Below are 26254 nucleotides of genomic sequence, written 5' to 3' on the forward strand. Positions count from 1 at the left end.
AAAATCTTTTATCTGTATTACTTTTATTTGGGCAGCCCAGTGGAGCAGGGGTTAGTACATGTGCTTCCCAATACAAAGGTCCTGAGCAGTCCTGAGTTCAATCCCGGGCTCGGGATCTTTCTGTGTTGAGTTTACAATGTTTTCCCCGTGACTGTGTGGGTTCCCTCCGGGTACTCCGGCTTCCTCCCACCTCCAAAGACATGCACCTGGGGATAGGTTGATTGGCAACACTAAATTGGCCCTAGTGTGTGAATGTGAGTGTGAATGTTGTCTGTCTATCTGTGTTGGCCCTGCGATGAGCTGGCGACTTGTCTAGGGTGTACCCCACCTTCCGTCCGAATGCAGCTGAGATAGGCTCCAGCCCCCCCCCCCCCCCCCCCCCCCCCCCCCCTTCGACCCCAAGAGGGACAAGCGGTAGATAATGGATGGATGGAATTTCAACTTTTTCCCCTTATGACGTTTTGTTTCAAAATTATGACTTACCATTGGGGTATTTTTTTTAATTAGTGACGGAAAAGGGCTTCCATATATAATGTTTAAAACCTCTTAAAAATTGAAAAATAAAACTTACATTTAATAAGCACACAAATATAACATGTTGAGCAATTTAATCAACACATTTAATTACCAAGATTTCAATGAAATGTACAAGATATACAACAAATACATTATTTCAAGTAAAAAATCAAACAAAGTGCATTTTAACTTGGCTTTCATTTAAAAAGGATAACAAATAATTAAAAAATGTCACTACAACTAAGAAAACATTAAATTAGTAGTCTACAAAATGCAAGATTAAACCGAAGCATTTCTTATGTTTATATGTGCACAGCATAACATAGTATATAAAGTAAAGACAACTGTTATTGTAGCTTTTAAAAAATAATTTTAGAATTGGACAAAAATCTCAAAAACTTTATATAATAAGAGCCATAAAGTACCAAGTCAAGTCGTGTTGTTTTTAGAAAGTGCTTGCGAGATGTTGGAGGAAGACTGCTGGGTGATGCCTCTCAAACTCCTTGAGGATCCTCCTCTTCTCCTTGGCGGGCATGCTGCTGATGGAGATGTCCCGCAGGAGACGCTGGAGACTATCCAGCGTGGCGGCTTCGCGCTGCTCCTGGTACTGCTGCGGCGTCACCTGACGGCAGAAGTTGAACGCTGCAGCGATGCGAAAACAAAAAAGGAGGAGAGAAATCAGCAAAGTTAAGGACGTGATGAAATGGACATTTAAATGGGCCTTTACTGGCGATGGAGTCTGCATCTTTGCCGTCCCGCATGCTCTGCAGTGTCCTGCGGACAGCTTCAATGAGGGATGTAGGAGTCTGTAATTAAAAAACAAACAAAAAAAAAACACTCCTAAATGTGGCTTTAAAAAACAAACAATCGAGACAAGAAAGAAAAATGACCTTAAAGAGGTCTTTGTGGTTGTCCATGAGAAACAGCACCAAGGTCTCGCTCTGGGATTTCGTCAATTCAGCATTATGGACAATAGCCTTCAGGAAATTGCGGATGATAACTGTGCGGTTATCGCTCTGAAAAAAAAAGTCAATTAACGAGTCCTGAGAATGTCCATGAGGTGATGGCGGAGCTTTTTTACCTGTTTTTGGAGGCGACAAACGTGCGGGCGAGCCGCCACCGCCATGAAGGCTAAAAGACGCCAGAGCTCGTCCCGTGAGCTCGTGTGCAAGAGACGTAGACACAGCTGAGAAGCTTTAATGGCGTCATGTACTTTGGCTTCTTCTGCAAAAAACAAGGATCACAACATGTCTTCCTGCAGCCACAATATCAGAATATACATTTTCACAATGAAACATATTTCAAGACAGTAAAAGTTAAATTTCTGTATTGAACTACTTTACTAAAATAAATGACATATTCTAATGTATTGAGACTAGGATATAGTCCTACTTTATTTGATAAAAGAACGCACATTTAGCAATGTTATGTCATAGCACCAGAGTTGCAAGTGCGATGCCCTCACAAAGTGATCATTGTGAGGGCATCAATTTGTTTGTGATTTTTTGTTTTTATCTTAATCACTTTACAAGGAATGATGAATGGCATTACTGTCTAAACTTGAGACTCGAAAGATTAATCTCTAGAAGGGAAACACAGATGGACGATAACAGTTCTGTCGGATTGGCTCTGACGAGGAGCCAGTGGGCGTTTAAAGTGACCTTTCAGAGAGAAGGGGAGTTGCTGGTCCATCTAAGTATTAAAAGAACGCAGCACGTGTGGAAGAACAGCATGAGCGCAAACAGAGTGTTTTTTTTATGCGCTAAAATATGGGCACTGTTGATGCCATGCATTTGTGAAAAAGGCACAATCTGTAATGCAAATCAGTGCCTTTTTTCAGGTTTTGTTTCCTCTTTCATTGAAAAAAAAAAAAAAAAAAGTATATATATATATATTCATTCTATATTTAAGGCCTCGACAAATCTAGTTCAAATGTTTGTTTTTCTATTTACACAAACATTTTGAAAATATTTATTTAAAAATAGGAAAACTTTTACCGGTAATTGTTTTGAAAAAATATATACATTTTCATTGTTTTATTTAAATCAGATTTTGAGGTAAAATAATCAAATCTAATTTATTTTCAGGGATAATAATCAATATTAATAAATGAACCATCATTTTTGTTCATAATCAAGACACACATATACTGTAAAAAAAGGTTATTTGTATTTCCCCCCTAAAATGGCTGTGCGTTATCAATGTAGTGTTTACCCAGCAGCTTGAGAATGGCGACATGTACGTCCAGGTAGCGTCCTGACAGAATCGGAGCCTTTTCCCGTCCGCTGTAGTACTTGGCGATGATGTCAAACAGGACTCTGTTTTCGCTCGCCGGCTGCTCTGCGCCATCTTGCCATTGGAGTTGCTCCTCAGCGACCACAATCAGCTGGTCTGGGAACAGCTCGAGGCAGTCCACGGCTGCCGACAGCCACCCATCCCACCTGAGGACACACATGACATGATGATCGCGTTTAGTTAAACATCAAGTAAAAAGGTAATGGAGGACTCACTGAGGTAGATGAAGGGTGTCTGGCAGCTCTCGTTCCAGGTAGGTATTGGGAATAACCAGGTCTTGATTGGCCAGAGGCACTCTCCCACTCCTGGCTGGTGAAGCCAGGATGCAGTCCAGCATGGGCAGCTCAAGTATCTGCAGCAGCTGCAGCAATGTCTGCTGCTTCCACACCTCCTCCACCGCTGTGAGGAGAGAAGTATGTCAGATATTCAGTCTTTCAGCTCATTTTGACACAAAAGCTTACCAGCTTTGGGAAGAAAGGTCGAAGCTGCTGAGGCTGAAGGCGGCAGGTTGAAAGACCTGAGCAGCGATTCCACCTTCTTGTCAGATGGTCCAACAGCCAAAGGATTGGAGATCATGAGCATATCGTTCAACCTGCACAATAAACACCATTCAAAACCCTGACTGACAAATCAACATGTATTTAAACCTACTTGGCACGCTTGCTCCTCTTCATCCCAAAATCTTTTCTTTGGTTTTCTGCGTCTCTGCTGCCATTCTGCGTCGTATCAGATTTAGAATCCAGGAAACGGTAAAGGCTTCCGCTGTTGTCTTCGAACGCCTCGTCCTTGTCGCGGCGAAAGAGCTTAGCGCCCACTGACTCAAACACCTTGGCCTCCATCAGGGCCTGGCATAGTCGGGAGGCTTTGAGACGGGAAACGTCAGTAGCGTAAAAGTTTGCGTTCTGCATCAGGTAGCTAAGGACGGCGTCGACGGCGTCCGAGCCAGTGAAGCTATCGTTGTGGACACGCAGGTGCCTCCGCCGGCGGCGAACCTCCACTTGGCTGTGCAGGGCTTGGATGATGTTGTGCCACAGCTGGGTGGCACCAAAGGGGCCTGACAAACCTATTAGCAGGCCAAAAGACGGGATAATTGAGTACTATCTGCTGTTGATGTAGAACAAGATGTCACATGAACTTTCACCATCCATCCATTGTCTACCGCTTGTCCCTTTCGGGGTAGCAGGGGGGGGGGGCTGGAGCCTATTTCAGTTGCATTCAGGCAGTAGGCGGAGTACACCCTGGACAACTTGTCACCTCATCGCTGGGCCAACACAGAGAGACAACATTCACACTCACATTCACACACTACGGCCAATTTAGTGTTGCCAATCAACCTATCCCATCATGTCGTTATAATAATAATTCCCTAATTGTACAAATACATATAATCCATGTACTTCTTAATTTGTACGAATATTGTGTTTTTTTGTGCAGCTCTTCGGTCAGTTCAGTTCACTAATTTATTTCAAACAAAAAAATATCTGAACCATTGGTTCTCAAACTTTTTTCACTAAGTACCACCTTAAAGGCCTACTGAAATGAGATTTTCTTATTTAAACGGGGATAGCAGGTCCATTCTATGTGTCATACTTGATCATTTCGCGATATTGCCATATTTTTGCTGAGAGGATTTAGTAGAGAACATCGACGATAAAGTTGGCAACATTTGGTCGCTCATAAAAAAGCCTTGCCTGTACCGGAAGTAGCAGACGATGTGCGTGTGACATCACAGGTTGTAGAGCTCCTCACATTGTTTACAATCATAGCCACCAGCAGCGAGAGCGATTCGGACCGAGAAAGCGAGGATTTCCCTATTAATTTGAGCGAGGATGAAAGATTTGTGGATGACGATAGGGAGAGTGAAGGACTAGGAAAAAAAAAAAAAAAGGCGAGGGCAGTGGGAGCGATTCAGATGTTATTGGACACATTTACTAGGATAATTCTGGAAAATCCCTTATCTGCTTATTGTGTTACTAGTGTTTTAGTGAAATTATATGGTACCTGAAAGTCGGAGGGGTGTGGCCACAGGTGTGGTGACCGCCAGTGTCTCCGGTGGGAGGAGGTAATAGTCCGCAGCTGCAGGAGGACACAAGCTCCGCTCATGTCTACGATAAGAGCCGATTTATTAGCAGAATTTTCTCACCGAAACCTGCCGGTTGACATGTGGTCGGGAACCATGTTCGCTTGACCGCACTGTTCATATTAAGCTTCACCTTCGGGAATGTAAACAAGGAAACACCGGCTGTGTTTGTGTTGCTAAAGGCAGCTGCAATACACTGCTTCCCACCTACATCTTCTCTTCTTTGACTTCTCCATTATTAATTGAACAAATTGCAAAAGATTCAGCAACACATATGTCCAGAATACTGTCTAATTATGCAATTAAAGCAGACTACTTATAGATTGGATCGGGCTGGAAGAACATGTCCGCTACCACCAGTGACGTCACGTGCACGCGTCTTCATTCCGCGACGTTTTCAACAGGACAATTTGCGGGAAATTTAAAATTGCAATTTAGTAAACTAAACCGGCCGTATTGGCATGTGTTGCAATGTTAATATTTCATCATTGATATATAAACTATCAGACTGCGTGGTCGATAGTAGTGGGTTTCAGTAGGCCTTTAGAAAACACTTGGCTTTCCAGGTATACACAATATTGACCAACATAAAAATACAGTAACGTACTAGGTCTAAGTAATTATTAAAAACAAGGCAGACGTTTTATTTAAAAAAATATATCAAATATTTTTGGCCACTGTAATATTAAACACTGTTTGAATATAGGAAAATACAACACGGTACTTAAATAATGAATCAAAAAATATATATTTAATTTAAATACGTGATTCTTTGGCCAACCACTAGATAGAGCCCGCAGTTTAAGAATCACTGACCTAAACAATTTAAAAAAAGCAAAAATACTGATAGTAAAAGAGGAACAAATAGTCATTAATACATAATCACCTGATACTTGAAAGTGTTAAATATACAAACAGAATAATATCCACCCATCCATCCATTTTCTACCGCTTATTCCCTGGCGCCTATCTCAGCTACAATCGGGCGGAAGGCGGGGTACACCCTGGACAAGTCGCCACCTCATCGCAGGGCCAACACAGATAGACAGACAACATTCACACTCACATTCACACACTAGGGCCAATTTAGTGTTGCCAATCAACCTATCCCCAGGTGCATGTCTTTGGAAGTGGGAGGAAGCCGGAGTACCCGGAGAGAACCCACGCAGTCACGGGGAGAACATGCAAACTCCACACAGAAAGATTCCGAGCCTGGGATTGAACCCAGGACTACTCAGGACCTTCGTATTGTGAGGCAGACCCACTAACCTCTCTGCCACCGTGAAGCCCGATGTTACATCCATCCATCCATTTCTACCGCTTATTCCCTTTTGGGGTCGCTGGCGCCTATCTCAGCTACAATCGGGCGGAAGGCGGGGTACACCCTGGACAAGTCGCCATCTCATCGCAGGGCCAACACAGATAGACAGACAACATTCACACTCACATTCACACACTAGGGCCAATTTAGTGTTGCCAATCAACCTATCCCCAGGTGCATGTTTTTGTATCATAGTTAATTTATGCATGTTCTATAGTGCTTTATAAATAATATTTTCTGCTTTATAAATAATATTTTCTGTTGACACTTGCCCGAGTCGCTCATTATAACGTCATGCGGCTGTGCTTCACTCTAGCAATATGAGCACCTATTGGCTAACTTTTAAATACGTATCTCGTATACTAAGAACTCACCATTGTTCGGTAAACTTTCTCGAAAACTTCGTGTTTTGCTGTTGAGTCTTCGAAATCGAGGAGTCAAATCAACCGCCATTTTACCCAAATACGTGACGTCACTACCTTTTTCTTCGTCGTCTTCTTCTAGACTACGTTTGAACGCTATGCTGCCTCTAGTGGTCACACAGGTACCGGAAAGCATTTAAATTAAAGCGCCGTACATGACAAGTTATAATAATTTAGTAGTTAGACAACAATGTTGATACAACGTTGGACAATCGAGCATATTAACGATTAAACTGCAACGATTGCCACATCCCTGCGTTTGTATTGTGTTTGCAACCGCCACAAGGCTGTTTGGGAAGCATCAGAAGAAGAGCGTATATAGGGTCCTTCATTCAAATGAGAAATCATACAACATACGATAAAGTTAACCGTGTGGAACTTATTTATATGGCAACCGACGAAGTACGCAATCTACGGTACATTAAGGATGGACATCAAGGAAGGGGCAATATCTAATTTGTACAGGTTTTAAAAAGCATGCGCGCAGAACACCGTCTCGATTCGAGCAATTTAATAAGACGGAGCATCTGCGACACCATGTGCTGGGATATTTAAATGTCTCGTATGTTTTGTATGGACAAAATAGCTACCTTCTACTGAAAGACAACACGACTATACAAATGTACTCGGATTAGATTAAAAAAAAAAAAACAGGAAACATTATTGCCACAATTTCAACCACTCTCACTCTACTGTCGTTGCAATTAAATGACACACGGGGGCGCTACTGACTCCCATCAACTAATTTTTTTGGGATTTTTTTCCACTTAATTTAAACCTACATATAAGCGGCATAGCAAAAAGTATATTTTTAAATGATCACTATAGTGAACTTTAGTATCAGTTAAGGCATCCATAAAAGGAAACAGCATCACTTTCAGGGGATTGACTATTTTATATATCCATCCATCCATCCATCCATCATCTTCCGCTTATCCGAGGTTGGGTCGCGGGGGCAGCAGCCTAAGCAGGGAAGCCCAGACTTCCCTCTCTCCAGCCACTTCGTCTAGCTCTTCCCGGGGTATCCCGAGGCGTTCCCAGGCCAGCCGGGAGACATAGTCTTCCCAACGTGTCCTGGGTCTTCCCCGTGGCCTCCTACCAGCTGGACGTGCCCTAAACACCTCCCTAGGGAGGCGTTCGGGTGGTATCCTGACTAGATGCCCGAACCACCTCATCTGGCTCCTCTCGATGTGGAGGAGCAGCGGCTTTACGTTGAGCTCCTCCCGGATGGCAGAGCTTCTCACCCTATCTCTAAGGGAGAGCCCCGCCACCCGGCGGAGGAAACTCATTTCGGCCGCTTGTACCCGTGTATCCTTTCGGTCATGACCCAAAGCTCATGACCATAGGTGATGATGGGAACGTAGATCGACCGGTAAATTGAGAGCTTTGCCTTCCGGCTCAGCTCCTTCTTCACCACAACGGATCGATACAACGTCCGCATTACTGAAGACGCCGCACCGATCCGCCTGTTGATCTCACGATCCACTCTTCCCCCACTCGTGAACAAGACTCCTAGGTACTTGAACTCCTCCACTTGGGGCAGGGTCTCCTCCCCAACCCGGAGATGGCAACCCACCCTTTTCCGGGCGAGAACCATGGACTCGGACTTGGAGGTGCTGATTCTCATTCCGGTCGCTTCACACTCGGCTGCGAACCGATCCAGTGAGAGCTGAAGATCTCGGCCGGATGAAGCCATCAGGACTACATCATCTGCAAAAAGCAGAGACCTAATCCCGTGGCCACCAAACAAAATTTTATATATATATTTGTAATAGAGAACAATAATTTGCAATCTTTTTTGCATCATTGCAAACCATATTGTTTATTTTCAGTTGATCAATAGTGTTATTTTGAGCCTGCGATTTTTCTAATCGAAAGAGATACGCCAAATTCTGTTCTTCTTCCTCTAACCATTGTCTTCTAGATCTTACAAAGGCTCCTTTCGCTTTCGATTGATACATTTTGTCTAATTTACTTTGCCTTTCTAAGAGCCTCTCTTTTTCTTCTGCTGACATATTATCTGGACATATAGAGGATAATGCAGTAATGATGGAAATCACATTTTCTTCCTCAGATCACTTTTTCTTAACTAGATTACCGCAATATCTGTAATAAATTTACCAACCTCATATTTAAGGAGTTCCCAATTCCTACCGTAATTTTTTGGGGTCTTTGCTTTATTCCCAAAAAATTGTATTAGTTCTTTAATCCTCATTGTAACTGCTTAATGACATGAAACCAAACTATTGAGTTTCTAGTATGAGTTATTTGGACAATTGTGAAAGGGATGTAGAGAGAGATGTAAATCTGTATCGCCTTTTGATCAATCAAAGGAGTGGAGAGAATTTTAACAGTAACATTGTCGTGCAGTGCGTTTTAAATAAACCACATATATATTCTAGACCAGGGGTGCCCATTACGTCGATCGCGGGGGGTGTGTCAGTCGATCGCCAGCCAGGCTTTTAAAAAAAATAGACCTAAAAATTAGTGATCATCAATCTTCACCAAGGCTTCCCCCGGCGTCCACGTGTGGGACGACAAAGGACGACGGCGGGAAGCGCTTGCTGCAGTTGTTCGAAAAACTCATGGACAGCATTTGAGAGGATTGTCTATTTTTTTATGTATATATTTCTAGAGAGATATCCATCCATTTTCTACCGCTTTTCCCCTTTTGGGGTCGCGGGTGGTGGGGGGGGGGGGGCGCTGGTGCCTATCTCAGCTACAATCGGGCGGACAAGTCGCCCCCTCATCACAGGGCCAACACAGACTGACAGACAACATTCACACTCACATTCAAACATAGTGTTGCCAATCAACCTATCCCCAGGTGCATGTCTTTGGAAGTGGGAGGAAGCCGGAGTACCCGGAGGGAACCCACGCATTCACGGGGAGAACATGCAAACTCCACACAGAAAGATCCCAAGCCTGGGATTGGACCCAGGACTGCAGGACCTTCATATTGTGAGGCAGACGCACTAACCCCTCTGCCACCGTGAAGTCCTCTAGAGCAGGGGTCACCAATCTTTTTGAAACCAAGAGCTACTTCTTGGGTACTGATTAATGCGAAGGGCTACCAGTTTGATACACACTTAAATAAATTGCCAGAAATAGCCAATTTGCTCAATTTATCTTTAATCAATCAATCAATGATTATTTATATAGCCCTAAATCACTAGTGTCTCAAAGGGCTGCACAAACCACAACGACATCCTCGGTAGGCCCACATAAGGGCAAGGAAAACTCACACCCAGTGGGACGTCGGTGACAATGATGACTATGAGAAACCTTGGAGAGGACCGAAAGCAATGGATGTCGAGCGGGTCTAACATGATACTGTGAAAGTTCAATCCATAGTGTATCCATCTTTAACTCTATGTTATTCTTAATAATTAATTATATTTATCTTTGTGGAAACACTGATCATCTTAACGAGTTCTCACAATAAATATATATTTTGATGACATGTTTTAAATAGGTTAAAATCCAATCTGCACTTTGTTAGAATATATAACAAATTGGACCAAGCTATATGTCTAACAAAGACAAATCATAATTTCTTCTAGATTTTCCAGAACAAAAATTTTAAAATAAATTCAAAAGACTTTGAAATAAGTTTTAAATTTGATTCTACAGATTTTCTAGATTTGCCAGAATAATTTTTGGGAATTTTAATCATAATAAGTTTGAAGAAATATTTCACAAATATTCTTTGTCGAAAAAACAGAAGCTAAAATAAATAATTCAATTAAAATTGATTTATTGTTCTTTACAATAAAAATAAATTTACTCGAACATTGATTTAAATTGTCAGGAAAGAAGAGGAAGGAATTAAAAAGGTAAAAAAGGTATAATCATTTTTAAGGTTGTATTTTTTTCTCTAAAATTGTCTTTCTGAAAGTTATAAGAAGCAAAGTAAAAAAATTAATGAATTTATTTAAACAAGTGAAGTCCAAGTCTTTAAATTTTTTACTTGGATTTTCAAATTCTATTTGAGTTTTGTCTCTCTTAGAATTAAAAATGTCGAGCAAAACGAGACCAGCTTGCGAGTAAATAAATACAATTAAAAAAAATAGAGGCAGCTCACTGGTAAGTGCTGCTATTTGAGCTATTTTTAGAACAGGCCAGCGGGCGACTCATCTGGCACCGCGTTAGTGACCACTGCTCTAGAGAGACATACATTTCCCCATGTCTAGCATTAAAAGATTACAGTTGGTACAAAATGCGGCTGCTAGACTTTTGACAAGAACAAGAAAGTTTGATCACATTACGCCTGTACTGGCTCACCTGCACTGGCTTCCTGTGCACTTAAGATGTGACTTTAAGGTTTTACTACTTACGTATAAAATACTACACGGTCTAGCTCCATCCTATCTTGCCGATTGTATTGTACCATATGGAAATGCTGATTATCGGTCCTGCTAGACACCGACCTCTATTTAATAATACTACTCTAACATTTGATAACCAAACAATTAAACAAGGCGACACGGTAAAGAATATGGGTATTTTCTTCGACCCAACTCTCTCCTTTGAGTCACACATTAAAAGCGTTACTAAAACGGCCTTCTTTCATCTCCGTAATATCGCTAAAATTCGCTCCATTCTGTCCACTAAAGACGCTGAGATCATTATCCATGCGTTTGTTACGTCTCGCCTCGACTACCGTAACGTATTATTTTCGGGTCTCCCCATGTCTAACATTAAAAGATTACAGTTGGTACAAAATGCGGCTGCTAGACTTTTGACAAGAACAAGAAAGTTTGATCACATTACGCCTGTACTGGCTCACCTGCACTGGCTTCCTGTGCACTTAAGATGTGACTTTAAGGTTTTACTACTTACGTATAAAATACTACACGGTCTAGCTCCATCCTATCTTGCCGATTGTATTGTACCATATGTCCCGGCAAGAAATCTGCGTTCAAAGGACTCCGGCTTATTAGTGATTCCCAAAGCCCAAAAAAAGTCTGCGGGCTATAGAGCGTTTTCATTTCGGGCTCCAGTACTCTGGAATGCCCTCCCGGTAAAAGTTCGAGATGCCACCTCAGTAGAAGCATTTAAGTCTCACCTTAAAACTCATTTGTATACTCTAGCCTTTAAATAGACTCCCTTTTTAGACCAGTTGATCTGCCGTTTCTTTTCTTTTTCTCCTATGTCCCACTGTCCCTTCTGGAGGGGGTCCGGTCCGATCCGGTGGCCATGTACTGCTCGCCTGTGTATCGGCTGGGGACATCTCCGCGCTGCTGATCCGCCTCCGCTTGGGATGGTTTCCTGCTGGCTCCGCTGTGAACGGGACTCTCGCTGCTGTGTTGGATCCGCTTTGGACTGGACTCTCGCGACTGTGTTGGATCCATTTTGGATTGAACTTTCACAGTATCATGTTAGACCCGCTCGACATCCATTGCTTTCCTCCTCTCCAAGGTTCTCATAGTCATCATTGTCACCGACGTCCCACTGGGTGTGAGTTTTCCTTGCCCTTATGTGGGCCTACCGAGGATGTCGTAGTGGTTTGTGCAGCCCTTTGAGACACTAGTGATTTAGGGCTATATAAGTAAACATTGATTGATTGATTGATTGATAAATCTGCTTAAGTCATATTAGTTCAGTCATTAAATTATTCATTGTCACTTTACTCAATAAGAAAAACAACTTTGAGCCACTCCACTTTTTCCCGCAGAGGTCAAAACAACTTTATTGACTCGTGGTTATTCCATACAGAGCACACAATAGCACGCTTTTAGCCGTCCAGACCAGGAGTGTCCAAACTTTTACCTTTTTATTAGTAATAGCAACATGTCAACTTTTTCTCTTTACTTTTTTCCCCCATTTTTGCAGTTTTTTTATTCATTGAATTTAATTTCCACAATTTGTAGCAGGCCTTACTTTAAACACCACTGGTCTAGACTGTTTAGAATGGGCTATTGTGCACAAATCAAATATAATTACAGTACAGTACAGACTATACAACAAATGATTTGTGTTTAAAATGCGTTTTTTATTGCATTAACATGCTCAAATGTGACCTTCCATAAAACTCATTTTCCCATGAGCGTTGACCTTAATTTTTATAATATTTATATTTTAATCTTTACAAAACAAAACAAAACAATATTCCAACAAAAAAAATGAGCGGTTGCGGGCAGACAGAAACATTCATTTGAGGGTTTTTTTATACTCCTAATTCAAGTTGTGGAACAGTTTTGTGTGTTTGTGTGTGTGTGTGCATGATCACTCGCATCTCATGCATTTATGGACCTCCTCTGGTACACGAAATATCCACGCAGAGTGGTATGGAGGATGTGCGCGTGTCCACATGCTCATGCGCGTGGCGGGTCAACGTGTATATGAACAGTGATGCGTGCGTGGGGTCGTGCTCGCCGTGGTCATTAAATGAGGTCCCCGATGGGGATGCGGGGCAGGCAGACGTACGCCTGCGGGGTTCGGCTCAGGTTAATGGGGTTGCCGTCCAGGCGGATGTCTTCCAGGGCGTTCCGGATGTAGCTGAAGTCGTGCAGGTTGCAGAACGTGTCGTCGTGCATCGACTGTATGTTGTTACGCTGAAAAGTAAAGCAAAATATTTCGAGTTTACAAAAAAAAATCCTTCGAGCCGGATTTGAACCAGCGACCTAAGGATGACGGCGTTTCACCACTACAGTCCTCCGCTCTACCAACTGAGCTATCGAAGGGACGAGGAGATGACTCTCATATTTTAATTAAGTATACAAACGTGATCCGCTCTCCATGTTTTAAATTGGACAAATATGTGTTTTTGTCGTGCTGTTCGTATTATTTCGTGGATGATTGTGTTACTGCTAGGTATTGTTTACAAACTCCGTTTTAGAATAAGGCTGTATCATAGCATGTGGAAAAAGTGAAGCGCTGCGAATACTTTGCCTGTGTGTATGTATGGCATTTTATGTAGTATTGTTAAAACTAATGTTGCATACTAAATTACATTTAAATATTGGTAACGCGTATAAACTATCGGTCTATCTTTGAATCTCAGTAAAACTAAAATAATGCTAATTGGTAACAGTAGAGCAGTGGTTCTCAACATTTTTTTAGTGATGTACCCCCTCCGAACATTTTTTCATTCAAGTACTGAATGTGAGTGTGAATGTTGTCTGTCTATCTGTGTTGGCCCTGCGATGAGGTGGCGACTTGTCCAGGGTGTACCCCACCTTCCGCCCGATTGTAGCTGAGATAGGCGCAAGCGCCCCCCGCGACCCCGAAAGGGAATAAGCGGTAGAAAATGGATGGATGGATGGAAGTACTGAATGTGAGTGTGAATGTTGTCTGTCTATCTGTGTTGGCCCTGCGATGAGGTGGCGACTTGTCCAGGGTGTACACCGCCTTCCGCCCGATTGTAGCTGAGATAGGCGCCAGCGCACCCCGCGACCCCGAAAGGGAATAAGCGGTAGAAAATGGATGGATGGATGGAAGTACTGAATGTGAGTGTGAATGTTGTCTGTCTATCTGTGTTGGCCCTGCGATGAGGTGGCGACTTGTCCAGGGTGTACCCCGCCTTCCGCCCGATTGTAGCTGAGATAGGCGCCAGCGCCCCCCGCGACCCCGAAAGGGAATAAGCGGTAGAAAATGGATGGATGGAAGTACCCCCTAATCAGAGCAAAGCATTTTTGGTTGAAAAAAAAGAGATAAAGAAGTAAAATACAGCACTATGTCATCAGTTTTTGATTTATTAAATTGTATACCACTGCAAAATTTGTAATGGTCTTTCTTGAAAAAATTGAAAAAAAAGGTATAAAAATAACAAAAAACTTGTTGAAAAATAAACAAGTGGTTCAATTATAAATAAAGATTTCTACACATAGAAGTAATCATCAACTTTTTTACTTGGATTTTCAAATTCTATTTGAGTTTTGTCTCTCTTAGAATTAAAAATGTCGAGCAAAACGAGACCAGCTTGCTAGTAAATAAATACAATTAAAAAAAATAGAGGCAGCTCACTGGTAAGTGCTGCTATTTGAGCTATTTTTAGAACAGGCCAGCGGGCTACTCATCTGGCACCGCGTTAGTGACTACTGCTCTAGAGAGACATACATTTCCCCATGTCTAGCATTAAAAGATTACAGTTGGTACAAAATGCGGCTGCTAGACTTTTGACAAGAACAAGAAAGTTTGATCACATTACGCCTGTACTGGCTCACCTGCACTGGCTTCCTGTGCACTTAAGATGTGACTTTAAGGTTTTACTACTTACGTATAAAATACTACACGGTCTAGCTCCATCCTATCTTGCCGATTGTATTGTACCATATGTCCCGGCAAGAAATCTGCGTTCAAAGGACTCCGGCTTATTAGTGATTCACAAAGCCCGAAAAAAGTCTGCGGGCTATAGAGCGTTTTCCGTTCGGGCTCCAGTACTCTGGAATGCCCTCCCGGTAACAGCACTATGTCATCAGTTTTTGATTTATTAAATTGTATACCAGTGCAAAATTTGTAATGGTCTTTCTTGAAAAAATTGGAAAAAAAGGTATACAAATAACAAAAAACTTGTTGAAAAATAAACAAGTGGTTCAATTATAAATAAAGATTTCTACACATAGAAGTAATCATCAACTTAAAGTGCCCTCTTTGGGGATTGTAATAGGGATCCATCTGGATTCATGAACTTAATTCTAAACATCCATCCATCCATTTTCTACCGCTTATTCCCTTTTGGGGTCACGGGGGGTGCTGGCGCCTATCTCAGCTACAATCGGGCGGAAGGCGGGGTACACCCTGGACAAGTCGCCACCTCATCACAGGGCCAACACAGATAGACAGACAACATTCACACACTAGGGCCAAATTTAGTGTTGCCAATCAACCTATCCCCAGGTGCATGTCTTTGGAAGTGGGAGGAAGCCGGAGTACCCGGAGGGAACCCACGCATTCACGGGGGAGAACATGCAAACTCCACACAGAAAGTTCCCGAGCCTGGATTTGAACCCAGGACTGCAGGAACTTCGTATTGTGAGGCAGACGCACTAACCCCTCTTCCACCGTGAAGCCTAATTCTAAACATCCATCCATCCATTTTCTACCGCTTATTCCCTTTCGGGATCGCGGGGGGCGCTGGCGCCTATCTCAGCTACAATCGGGCGGAAGGCGGGGTACACCATGGACAAGTCGCCACCTCATCGCAGGGCCAACACAGATAGACAGACAACATTCACACTCACATTCAAACACTAGGGCCAAATTTAGTGTTGCCAATCAACCTATCCCCAGGTGCATGTCTTTGGAGGTGGGAGGAAGCCGGAGTACCCGGAGGGAACCCACGCATTCACGGGGAGAACATGCAAACTCCACACAGAAAGTTCCCGAGCCTGGATTTGAACCCAGGACTGCAGGAACTTCGTATTGTGAGGCAGACGCACTAACCCCTCTGCCACCGTGAAGCCTAATTCTAAACATTTATTCACAAAAAAAGAAAACTTTAACATCAATATTTATGGAACATGTCCACAAAAAAATCCAGCTGTCAACACTGAATATTGCATAGTTGCATTTCTTTTCACAGTTTTTGAACTTACATTCATATTTTGTTGAAGTATTATTCAATGAATATATTTATAAAGGATTTTTGAATTGTTGCTATTTTTAGATTATTTAAAAAAAAATCTCACGTACCCCTCGGCATACCTTCACCTACCCCCAGGGGTACTCGTACCCCCATTTGAGAACCACTGCAGTAGAGCATCAGACACGAATACAAATAGACAGAGTAGATATTGAAAGGGTAAAAGAAACCTGATTTTTGGGAGTATTAATAGATGATAAAATGAACTGAAAATCTCATATACAAAACATACAACATAAGTGGCAAAAAATATTTCAATAATGAATAAAGCAAAATACGTCCTGGGCCAAAAATCACTTTATATACTATTCGCTAGTGTCACCATATCTGAGTTATTGTGCAGAAATATGGGGAAAAAACTACCAATATGCGATACATTTGTTAACTGTGTTACAAAAAAGATTAATTAGAATAATACATAATGTTGGATATAGAGAACATACAAACCCTTTATTTATTGAGTCGAAAATATTAAGGCTCGATGATTTGATAAAATTGCAAACAGCTAAAATGATGTACAAAGCAAATTATAACCTGCTACCAAAGAATGTACAACAATTCTTCTCAACTAAAGAGGAGAAATATGACCTTAGAGGAAAATCTAATTTAAAACATTTGTATGCACGTACAACACTTAAAACCTTTGGCATATCAGTATGTGGAATTAAATTATTAAGAGCGAGTGGGGGTGTTAAGTGTTGTACTGTTGTACGCCCTTACTCATTGTGTCCGTTATAGGGCAGTGTTTACCTCTGGGTTACCTGTTTTACCTGACGCCTATGTTTTCCTGTTCCGGGGTCATGAGTTCAATGTGTGTGTAGCGCGGCAGCACAGTTACGATGCTGCCGATACAATAAATATACCTAAAAGACCAAAGGTAAAATGTGTCTCATGAGAGTTTGACTACATCTCCACCGCAACGCACGACGCTCATCAAAGACATTTTTAGAAAATATAAGCAGTTCCATGAAACACATCTTAATTTTCACTCTTGTAATCCAACCATCACATGTAATATGGTACATTTCAGGTGTAGATGTCCACTAAAGACGCCGAGATCATTATCCATGCGTTTGTTACGTCTCGTCTCGATTACTGTAACGTATTATTTTCGGGTCTCCCCATGTCTAGCATTAAAAGATTACAGTTGGTACAAAATGCGGCTGCTAGACTTTTGACAAGAACAAGAAAGTTTGATCATATTACGCCTGTACTGGCTTCCTGTGCACTTAAGATGTGACTTTAAGGTTTTACTACTTACGTATAAAATACTACACGGTCTAGCTCCAGCCTATCTTGCCGATTGTATTGTACCGTATGTCCCGGCAAGAAATCTGCGTTCAAAAGACTCCGGCTTATTAGTGATTCCTAGAGCTCAAAGGAAGTCTGCGGGCTATAGAGCGTTTTCCGTTCGGGCTCCAGTACTCTGGAATGCCCTCCCGGTAACAGTTCGAGATGCTACCTCAGTAGAAGCATTTAAGTCTCATCTTAAAACTCATCTGTATACTCTAGCCTTTAAATAGACCTCCTTTTTAGACCAGTTGATCTGCCGCTTCTTTTCTTTCTCCTATGTCCCCCCCTCCCTTGTGGAGGGGGTCCGGTCCGATGACCATGGATGAAGTACTGACTGTCCAGAGTCGAGACCCAGGATGGACCGCTCGTCGGGACCCAGGATGGACCGCTCGCCTGTATCGGTTGGGGACATCTCTACGCTGCTGATCCGCTTGAGATGGTTTCCTGTGGACGGGACTCTCACTGCTGTCTTGGAGCCACTATGGATTGAACTTTCACAGTATCATGTTAGACCCGCTCGACATCCATTGCTTTCGGTCCCCTAGAGGGGGGGGGTTGCCCACATCTGAGGTCCTCTCCATGGTTTCTCATAGTCAGCATTGTCACTGGCGTCCCACTGGATGTGAATTCTCCCTGCCCACTGGGTGTGAGTTTTCCTTGCCCTTTTGTGGGTTCTTCCGAGGATGTTGTAGTCGTAATGATTTGTGCAGTCCTTTGAGACATTTGTGATTTGGGGCTATATAAATAAACATTGATTGATTGATTGATTGATTGAGATAGTATGTAAAGGCAGCTAAATTCATGAGTAATTGGAGTCAAAGTTCTGTTCAGCGGATATCCCAAAATGCAACGGGACACTTAAAATTGTTTAAGTCAGGGTCCATGATAATCAATTCATGCCACTGTGTACAAACTCCGTTTCCATATGAGTTGGGAAATTGTGTTAGATATAAATATAAACGGAATACAATGATTTGCAAATCCTACAAAGACAACATATTTGATGTTCAAACTGATAAACATATTTTTTTTTGCAAGTAATCATTAACTTTCGAATTTGATGCCAGCAACACGTGAGAAATAAGTTGGGAAAGGTGGCAATAAATACTGATAAAGTTGAGGAATGCTCATCAAACACTTATTTGGAACATTCCACAAGTGTGCAGGCTAATTGGGAACAGGTGGGTGCCATGATTGGGTATAAAAACAGCTTCTCAAAAAATGCTCAGTCTTTCACAAGAAAGGATGGGGCGAGGTACACCCCTTTGTCCACAACTGTGTGAGCAAATAGTCAAACAGTTTAAGAACGTTTCTCAAAGAGCAATTGCAAGAAATCTTGGGATTTCAACATCTACGGTCCATAGTATCATCAAAAGGTTCAGAGAATCTGAAGAAATCACTCCACGTAAGCAGCATTGAATGACCGTGACCTTCGATCCCTCAGATGGCACCGTATCAAAAACCGAAATCAATCTCTAAAGGATATCACCACATGGGCTCAGGAACACTTCAGAAAACCACTGTCACTAAATACAGTTCGTCACTACATCTGTAAGTGCAAGTTAAAGCTCAACTATGCAATGCGAAAGCCATTTATCAACAACATCCAGAAATGCCGGCGGTTTCTCTAGGCCCGAGATCATCTAAGATGGACTGATGCAAATTGGAAAAGTGTTCTTTGGTCTGACGAGTCAACATTTCAAATTGTTTTTGGAAATATTCGACATCGTGTCATACGGGCCAAAGGGGAAGCGAACCATCCAGACTGTTATTGACGCAAGGTTCAAAAGCCAGCATCTCTGATGGTATGGGGAAGCATTAGTGCCCAAGGCATGGGTAACTTACACATCTGTAAAGGCACCATTAATGCTGAAAGGTACATACAGGTTTTGGAACAACGTATACTGCCATCTAAGACCTGTCTTTTTAATGGACGCCCCTGCTTATTTCAGCAAGACAATGCCAAGCCACATTCAGCACATGTTACAACAGCGTGGCTTCGTAAAAAAAGAGTGCGAGTACTTTCCTGGCCCGCCTGCAGTCCAGACCTGTCTCCCATCAAAAATGTGTGGCGCATTATGAAGCGTAAAATACCACAGCGGAGACTGTTGAACGACTGAAGCTCTACATAAAACAAGAATGGGAAAGATTTCCACTTTCAAAGCTTCAACAATTAGTTTCCTCATTTCCCAAATGTTTATTGAGTGTTGTTAAAAGAAAAGGTGACGTAACACAGTGGCGAACATGCCCTTTCCCAACTACTTTGGCATGTGTTGCAGCCATGAAATTCTAAGTTAATTATTATCTGCGAAAAAAATGATAAAGTGTATGAGTTTGAACATCAAATATCTTGTCTTTGTAGTGCATTCAATTGAATATGGGTTGAAAAGGATTTCCAAATCATTGTATTCCGTATATATTTACTTCTAACACAATTTCAAACTCATATGGAAACAGGGTTTGTACATGTGATGCAGCGCTGTGTTCGTTTTTTTTTTTTACCAATTTGGGGGCTAATTATTTTATTATTTTAACTCAGGGGGCCAAATATAAAGAAAAAAATGTGTCTGGGGGCCGGTATATCTGATGTTTAGGAACACTAATACAAACAGTTTATCAAAGCAACAAACAAACAATCAGAAAATTCCCGTCGTATCAATTCCTAGATATGGTCGTGATTATACTAAATGCACTGGGCATAATAAACACAACATTATTAATATTGCTACCACGGATAATTTGATCAAAAACTCCCTAAAACAGCCCACTACCTATAATATAGGTTTTTTAAACATAAGATCATTGTTTCCCAAAACGTTGTCAGTTAACGGTATCATCAGAGACAACAATCTTAACGTCATCAGTCTCAGCGAAACCTGGCTTAAACCAAACAACTTTTTTGCGCTTAATGAGGCATGTCCTCCTAACTTTACACATGCGCATATTGCCCGTCCCCTTAAAAGGGGTGGGGGAGTCGCACTAATATACAACGAAAACTTTAACCTTAGTCCTAACATAAATAATAAATTTAAATCGTTTTGAGGTGCTTACTATGAGGTCTGTCACACCGCTGCCTCTACACCTGGCTGTTATCTACCGCCCCCCAGGGCCCTATTCGGACTTTATCAATGAATTCTCAGAGTTCGTTGCTGATCTAGTGACACACGCCAATAATATAATCATAATGGGGGACTTTAATATTCATATGAATACCCCATCGGACCCACCGTGCGTAGCGCTCCAGACTATAATTGATAGCTGTGGTCTTACACAAATAATAAATGAACCCACGCATCGCAACGGTAATACGATAGACCTAGTGCTTGTCAGGGGTATCACCGTTTCCAAAGTTACGATACTTCCGTATACTAAAGTATTGTCCGATCATTACCTTATAAAATTCGAGGTTCAGACGCATGTTCGTCAAACTAATAATAATAATAACTGCTATAGCAGCCGCAACATTAATACGGCCACAACGACAACTCTTGCTGACCTACTGCCCTCGGTAATGGCACCATTCCCAAAGTATGTGGGCTCTATTGATAACCTCACTAACAACTTTAACGACGCCCTGCGCGAAACCATTGATAACATAGCACTGCTAAAGTTAAAAAAGGCTAAAAAAAAAGCATACCCGTGGTTTACAGAAGAAACTAGAGCTCAGAAATTATTATGTAGAAAGCTGGAACACAAATGGCGCACGACTAAACTTGAGGTCTACCATCAAGCATGGAGTGATAGTTTAATAACTTATAAACGCATGCTTACCTTAGCTAAAGCTAAATATTACTCAAATCTCATCCACCGTAATAAAAATGATCCTAAATTTTTGTTTAGTACGGTAGCATCGCTAACCCAACAAGGGACCCCTTCCAGTAGCTCCACCCACTCAGCTGATGACTTTATGCAATTCTTTAATAAGAAAATTGAAGTCATTAGAAAGGAGATTAAAGACAATGCGTCCCAGCTACAACTGGGTTCTATTAACACTGATACGATTGTATGTACGGCGGATACTGCCCTCCAAAATAGTTTCTCTCATTTTGAGGAAATAACATTCGAGGAATTGTTACAACGTGTAAATGGAATAAAACAAACAACATGTTTACTTGACCCTCTTCCTGGGAAACTTATCAAGGAGCTCTTTGTATTATTAGGTCCATCAGTGCTAAATATTATAAACTTATCACTTTCCTCGGGCACTGTTCCCCTAGCATTCAAAAAAGTGGTTATTCATCCTCTTCTTAAAAGACCTAACCTCGATCCTGACCTCATGGTAAACTACCGACCGGTGTCTCACCTTCCCTTTATTTCAAAAATCCTCGAAAAAATTGTTGCGGAGCAGTTAAATGAACACTTAGCGTCTAACAATCTATGTGAAACCTTTCAATCCGGTTTCAGGGCAAATCACTCCACAGAGACAGCCCTCGCAAAAATGACTAATGATCTATTGCTAACGATGGATTCTGATGCGTCATCTATGTTGCTGCTCCTCGATCTTAGCGTTGCTTTCGATACCATCGATCATAATATTTTATTAGAACGTATAAAAACACGAATTGGTATGTCAAACTTAGCCCTGTCTTGGTTTAACTCTTATCTTACTGATAGGATGCAGTGTGTCTCCCATAACAATGTGACCTCGGACTACGTTAAGGTAACGTGTGGAGTTCCCCAGGGTTCGGTCCTTGGCCCTGCACTCTTCAGCATCTACATGCTGCCGCTAGGTGACATCATACGCAAATATGGTGTTAGCTTTCACTGTTATGCTGATGACACCCAACTCTACATGCCCCTAAAGCTGATCAACACGCCGGATTGTAGTCAGCTGGAGGCGTGTCTTAATGAAATTAAACAATGGATGTCCGCTAACTTTTTAGAACTCAACGCCAAAAAAACGGAAATGCTGATTATCGGTCCTGCTAGACACCGACCTCTATTTAATAATACAACTCTAACATTTGATAACCAAACAATTAAACAAGGCGACACGGTAAAGAATCTGGGTATTATCTTCGACCCAACTCTCTCCTTTGAGTCACACATTAAAAGCGTTACTAAAACGGCCTTCTTTCATCTCCGTAATATCGCTAAAATTCGCTCCATTCTGTCCACTAAAGACGCTGAAATCATTATCCATGCGTTTGTTACGTCTCGCCTCGACTACTGTAACGTATTATTTTCGGGTCTCCCCATGTCTAACATTAAAAGATTACAGTTGGTACAAAATGCGGCTGCTAGACTTTTGACAAGAACAAGAAAGTTTGATCACATTACGCCTGTACTGGCTCACCTGCACTGGCTTCCTGTGCACTTAAGATGTGACTTTAAGGTTTTACTACTTACGTATAAAATACTACACGGTATATCTCCATCCTATCTTGCCGATTGTATTGTACCATATGTCCCGGCAAGAAATCTGCGTTCAAAGGACTCCGGCTTATTAGTGATTCCCAAAGCCCAAAAAAAGTCTGCGGGCTATAGAGCGTTTTCATTTTGGGCTCCAGTACTCTGGAATGCCCTCCCGGTAAAAGTTCGAAATGCCACCTCAGTAGAAGCATTTAAGTCTCACTTTAAAACTCATTTGTATACTCTAGCCTGACACAACGGTAGTGGGTCCCATTACAGGGGGGGATGAGTCTGCATACAGAGATGAGGTCCTGAAACTATCAGCATGGTGTTCAGTGAATAATTCGGCACTGAACACCACAAAAACCAAGGAACTCATCTTTGACTTCAGGAAAAACACTGCAGACCCCGCCCCCCTCTACATCAACGGCGAGGAGGTGGAGAGAGTCAGCTCCTTCAAGTTTCTCGGCACCGTCTTATCTGATGACCTGTCCTGGACCCAAAATACAACTGCGGTCATCCGGAAGGCCCAGCGGAGGCTCCATTTCCTGAGGGTGCTGAGGAAGAACAGACTGGAGAGGTAGCTGATGGTGACCTTCTATCGCTCGGCTGTCGAGAGCCTGCTGACGTATTGCATAACGGTGTGGTACGCCAGCTGCACTGAAGCAGACAAACAGGCGATTCAGAGGGTCATAAAGTCGGCACAAAAAATCATTGGCTGTCCCCTGCCCTCCCTGAAGGACTTACACAACTCCCGTTGCCTCAACAGAGCAAAAAACATTACCAAGGACAGCACACACCCTGGCTTCCACCTGTTCGACTTGCTACCATCAGGCAGGCGCTACAGGTGCATCAGAGCCAGAACAAACAGGCTCAGAGACAGCTTGTTTCCCAAAGCTTTCACCCTGTTGAACTCTAACTTATAATAATAATAATTCACCCCGATACAATATAATGCCCTAATACCCTACTGTGTAATACTACCCTTCGAGTGCAATATGTCCGTCACTGATTGTTATTTATTACTTTAGTACTCCTGTCTCGCTCTGTAAATTGTACAGTATTTGTATTTTGTACTTCTATAATGTTTTGTATATTGTACAGAATTGCTTATTATTTTTATTGGATAGTAGTCTGTTTATTTCAATTGTTAGTTTTTCCTTTATTACCTCTTATGTCATTTATTTCACCCCATATTTGTTCCCACTACCGCACCTTAAATTGGAGTCGTTAATCTCGTTATATGCAAATATAATGACAATAAAGTTCATTCTATTCTATTCTATTCTATTCTAGCCTTTAAATAGACTCCCTTTTTAGACCAGTTGATCTGCCGTTTCTTTTCTTTTTCTCCTATGTCCCACTCTCCCTTGTGGAGGGGGTCCGGTCCGATCCGGTGGCCATGTACTGCTTGCCTGTGTATCGGCTGGGGACATCTCTACGATGCTGATCCGCCTCCGCTTGGGATGTTTTCCTGCTGGCTCCGCTGTGAACGGGACTCTCGCTGCTGTGTTGGATCCGCTTTGGACTGGACTCTCGCGACTGTGTTGGATCCATTATGGATTGAACTTTCACAGTATCATGTTAGACCCGCTCGACATCCATTGCTTTCGTCCTGTCCAAGGTTCTTAGTCATCATTGTCACCGACGTCCCACTGGGAGTGAGTTTTCCTTGCCCTCATGTGGGCCTACCGAGGATGTCGTAGTGGTTTGTGTTGTGGTTTGTGCAGCCCTTTGAGACACTACTGATTTAGGGCTATATAAGTAAACATTGATTGATTGATTGAATAATGTTGGCTTGAATACTCAAAAGGTTATGACAGACCGCATTAAAAAACGAAATGTAATTTTATGTGTTTTTACTGAATGAGACACCCAGGATGTACATGAAAATAAAGAGAAGGTGCCTGGTATGTTAACGTAACATATTATGGTAAGAGTCATTCAAATACCTATAACATATAGAAAATGCTATACGTTTACCAAACAATCTGTCACTCCTAATCGCTAAATCCCATGAAATCTTATACGTCTAGTCTCTCACGTGAATGAGATAAATAATATTATTTGATATTTTACGGTAATGTGTTAGAAATTTCACACATAAGTCGCTCCTCAGTGTAAGTCGCACCCATGGGCAAACTATGAAAAAAACTGCGACTTATAGTCCGAAAAATACGGTAATTGTTTAACAGTATAAATATTTCAGGAAGTAATTATTCCATAATTTACCTAATTATTTCAGGATTTATTTATTCCACGATTGAATTAATTCATGATGTAATGCCATCCATCCATCCATTTTCTACCGCTTATTCCCTTTCGGGGTCGCGGGGGGCGCTGGCGCCTATTTCAGCTACAATCGGGCGGAAGGCGGGGTACACCCTGGACAAGTCGCCACCTCATCGCAGGGCCAACACAGATAGACAGACAACATTCACACTCACATTCACACACTAGGGCCAATTTAGTGTTGCCAATCAACCTATCCCCAGGTGCATGTCTTTGGAGGTGGGAGGAAGCCGGAGTACCCGGAGGGAGCCCACGCATTCACGGGGAGAACATGCAAACTCCACACAGAAAGATCCCGAGCCTGGATTTGAACCCAGGACTGCAGGACCTTCGTATTGTGAGGCAGACGCACTAACCCCTCTGCCACCGTGAAGCCTCATCATGATGTAATGATTTATTAAATTATTTAATTTCAATGTTTTACTGACCCCCCCTCCACCCAATTCTTCCCCATTTTACACGAATGGGAGAAAATGGATGGATGGAGATGAAGCTGATAGTCTGCATGTGGCAGCCAACTGCCTTCGACTGTCCATCTGGGTGTCTGTGTCCAATCGGGGGACTGGATCTATCTTGCTGCAGCCAATCACGGAACTGAACACATCTTTCCAAAAGCCTATCAAATCTTCAGCTCTATCTTCCTGCTATCCAATCACAGGGCAAATGACAACTTTTTTGTCCCGCCTACGTGACGCAGCTACTTCCGCTAAGTACTTAGCCATGCTTGAGCGGTCAATTTCGGTCTCAGCTATTAGTCAATATTGGTCCATATCTCTTTAATAAACAACAGTTAAACTTGAGACAAGCTGCAGACTAATATAGTACCGTGGTTAAAACGTTGATTAAGGTACAACTTCAACCCGACTCTGCCTCCAGAAGCCCCCAGGTAAATGTACTTAAGACTTCTTTTCTAAATTGACTTGAATGTGGTCAGAGCCTTTCCTAGCGTGTGCCCCCTAGTGGAGCCAGCCACTATTGGCTAAGAGTTGGCCCGAGATCAACATTTTCTGTATTGCAGAACCATAATTTAGGGTACAGTAAGGAAACAATATGCAAAACATATTAGTGGTTATTAGTGGATCTACAGCAGCTCCACA

The 26254-nt window shown here is 42.2% G+C and overlaps 2 protein-coding genes, 1 long non-coding RNA gene and 1 other non-coding gene across 4 annotated transcripts in view; 1 reads left to right on the top strand and 3 right to left on the bottom strand.

The window, feature by feature from the left end:
- Positions 1–591: 591 nt before the first annotated feature.
- On the bottom strand, positions 592–6755 carry depdc4 (DEP domain containing 4). Its single transcript, XM_061912169.1, has 9 exons — positions 6587–6755; positions 3463–3874; positions 3273–3403; positions 3027–3210; positions 2731–2957; positions 1598–1740; positions 1407–1532; positions 1244–1322; positions 592–1158 (listed from the first exon to the last, which is right to left on the bottom strand). The coding sequence occupies exons 1-9, from the start codon at positions 6663–6665 to the stop codon at positions 962–964; spliced, it is 1578 nt and encodes a 525-aa protein (XP_061768153.1). The 5' UTR covers positions 6666–6755; the 3' UTR covers positions 592–961.
- Positions 6756–12296: 5541 nt separating this feature from the next.
- Positions 12297–26254, bottom strand: part of epyc (epiphycan) — a 33916-nt gene continuing 19958 nt past the window's right edge. The window contains exon 10 of the mRNA XM_061912171.1: positions 12297–13191. Coding sequence (XP_061768155.1) covers positions 13021–13191 — 171 coding nt within the window. The 3' untranslated portion in view covers positions 12297–13020. The remainder of the gene's footprint in view (positions 13192–26254) is intronic.
- On the bottom strand, positions 13233–13320 carry trnay-gua (transfer RNA tyrosine (anticodon GUA)). The gene is given in 2 exon segments: positions 13233–13268; positions 13284–13320. It is a non-coding gene; the product is annotated as a tRNA-Tyr (tRNA).
- The window catches only part of LOC133560082 (uncharacterized), a 31986-nt gene continuing 31586 nt past the window's right edge, over positions 25855–26254 (top strand). The window contains exon 1 of the long non-coding RNA XR_009808381.1: positions 25855–26043. This is a non-coding gene — a long non-coding RNA (uncharacterized LOC133560082). The remainder of the gene's footprint in view (positions 26044–26254) is intronic.

Source organism: Nerophis ophidion, linkage group LG10 (genome assembly GCF_033978795.1).
Source record: "Nerophis ophidion isolate RoL-2023_Sa linkage group LG10, RoL_Noph_v1.0, whole genome shotgun sequence".
NCBI classification, from domain to species: Eukaryota; Metazoa; Chordata; class Actinopteri; order Syngnathiformes; family Syngnathidae; genus Nerophis; species Nerophis ophidion.

Coding starts and splice junctions, on each gene's coding strand:
- depdc4 (XM_061912169.1), bottom strand. CDS start 6,665: ATGGCGGTTGATTTGACTCCTCGATTTCGAAGACTCAACAGCAAAACA. Junction 3,404..3,462: donor AAGAGGAGCAAGCGTGCCAA/GTAGGTTTAAAT, acceptor TTTATTGTGCAG/GTTGAACGATATGCTCATGA. Junction 2,958..3,026: donor GACACCCTTCATCTACCTCA/GTGAGTCCTCCA, acceptor GTGTGTCCTCAG/GTGGGATGGGTGGCTGTCGG.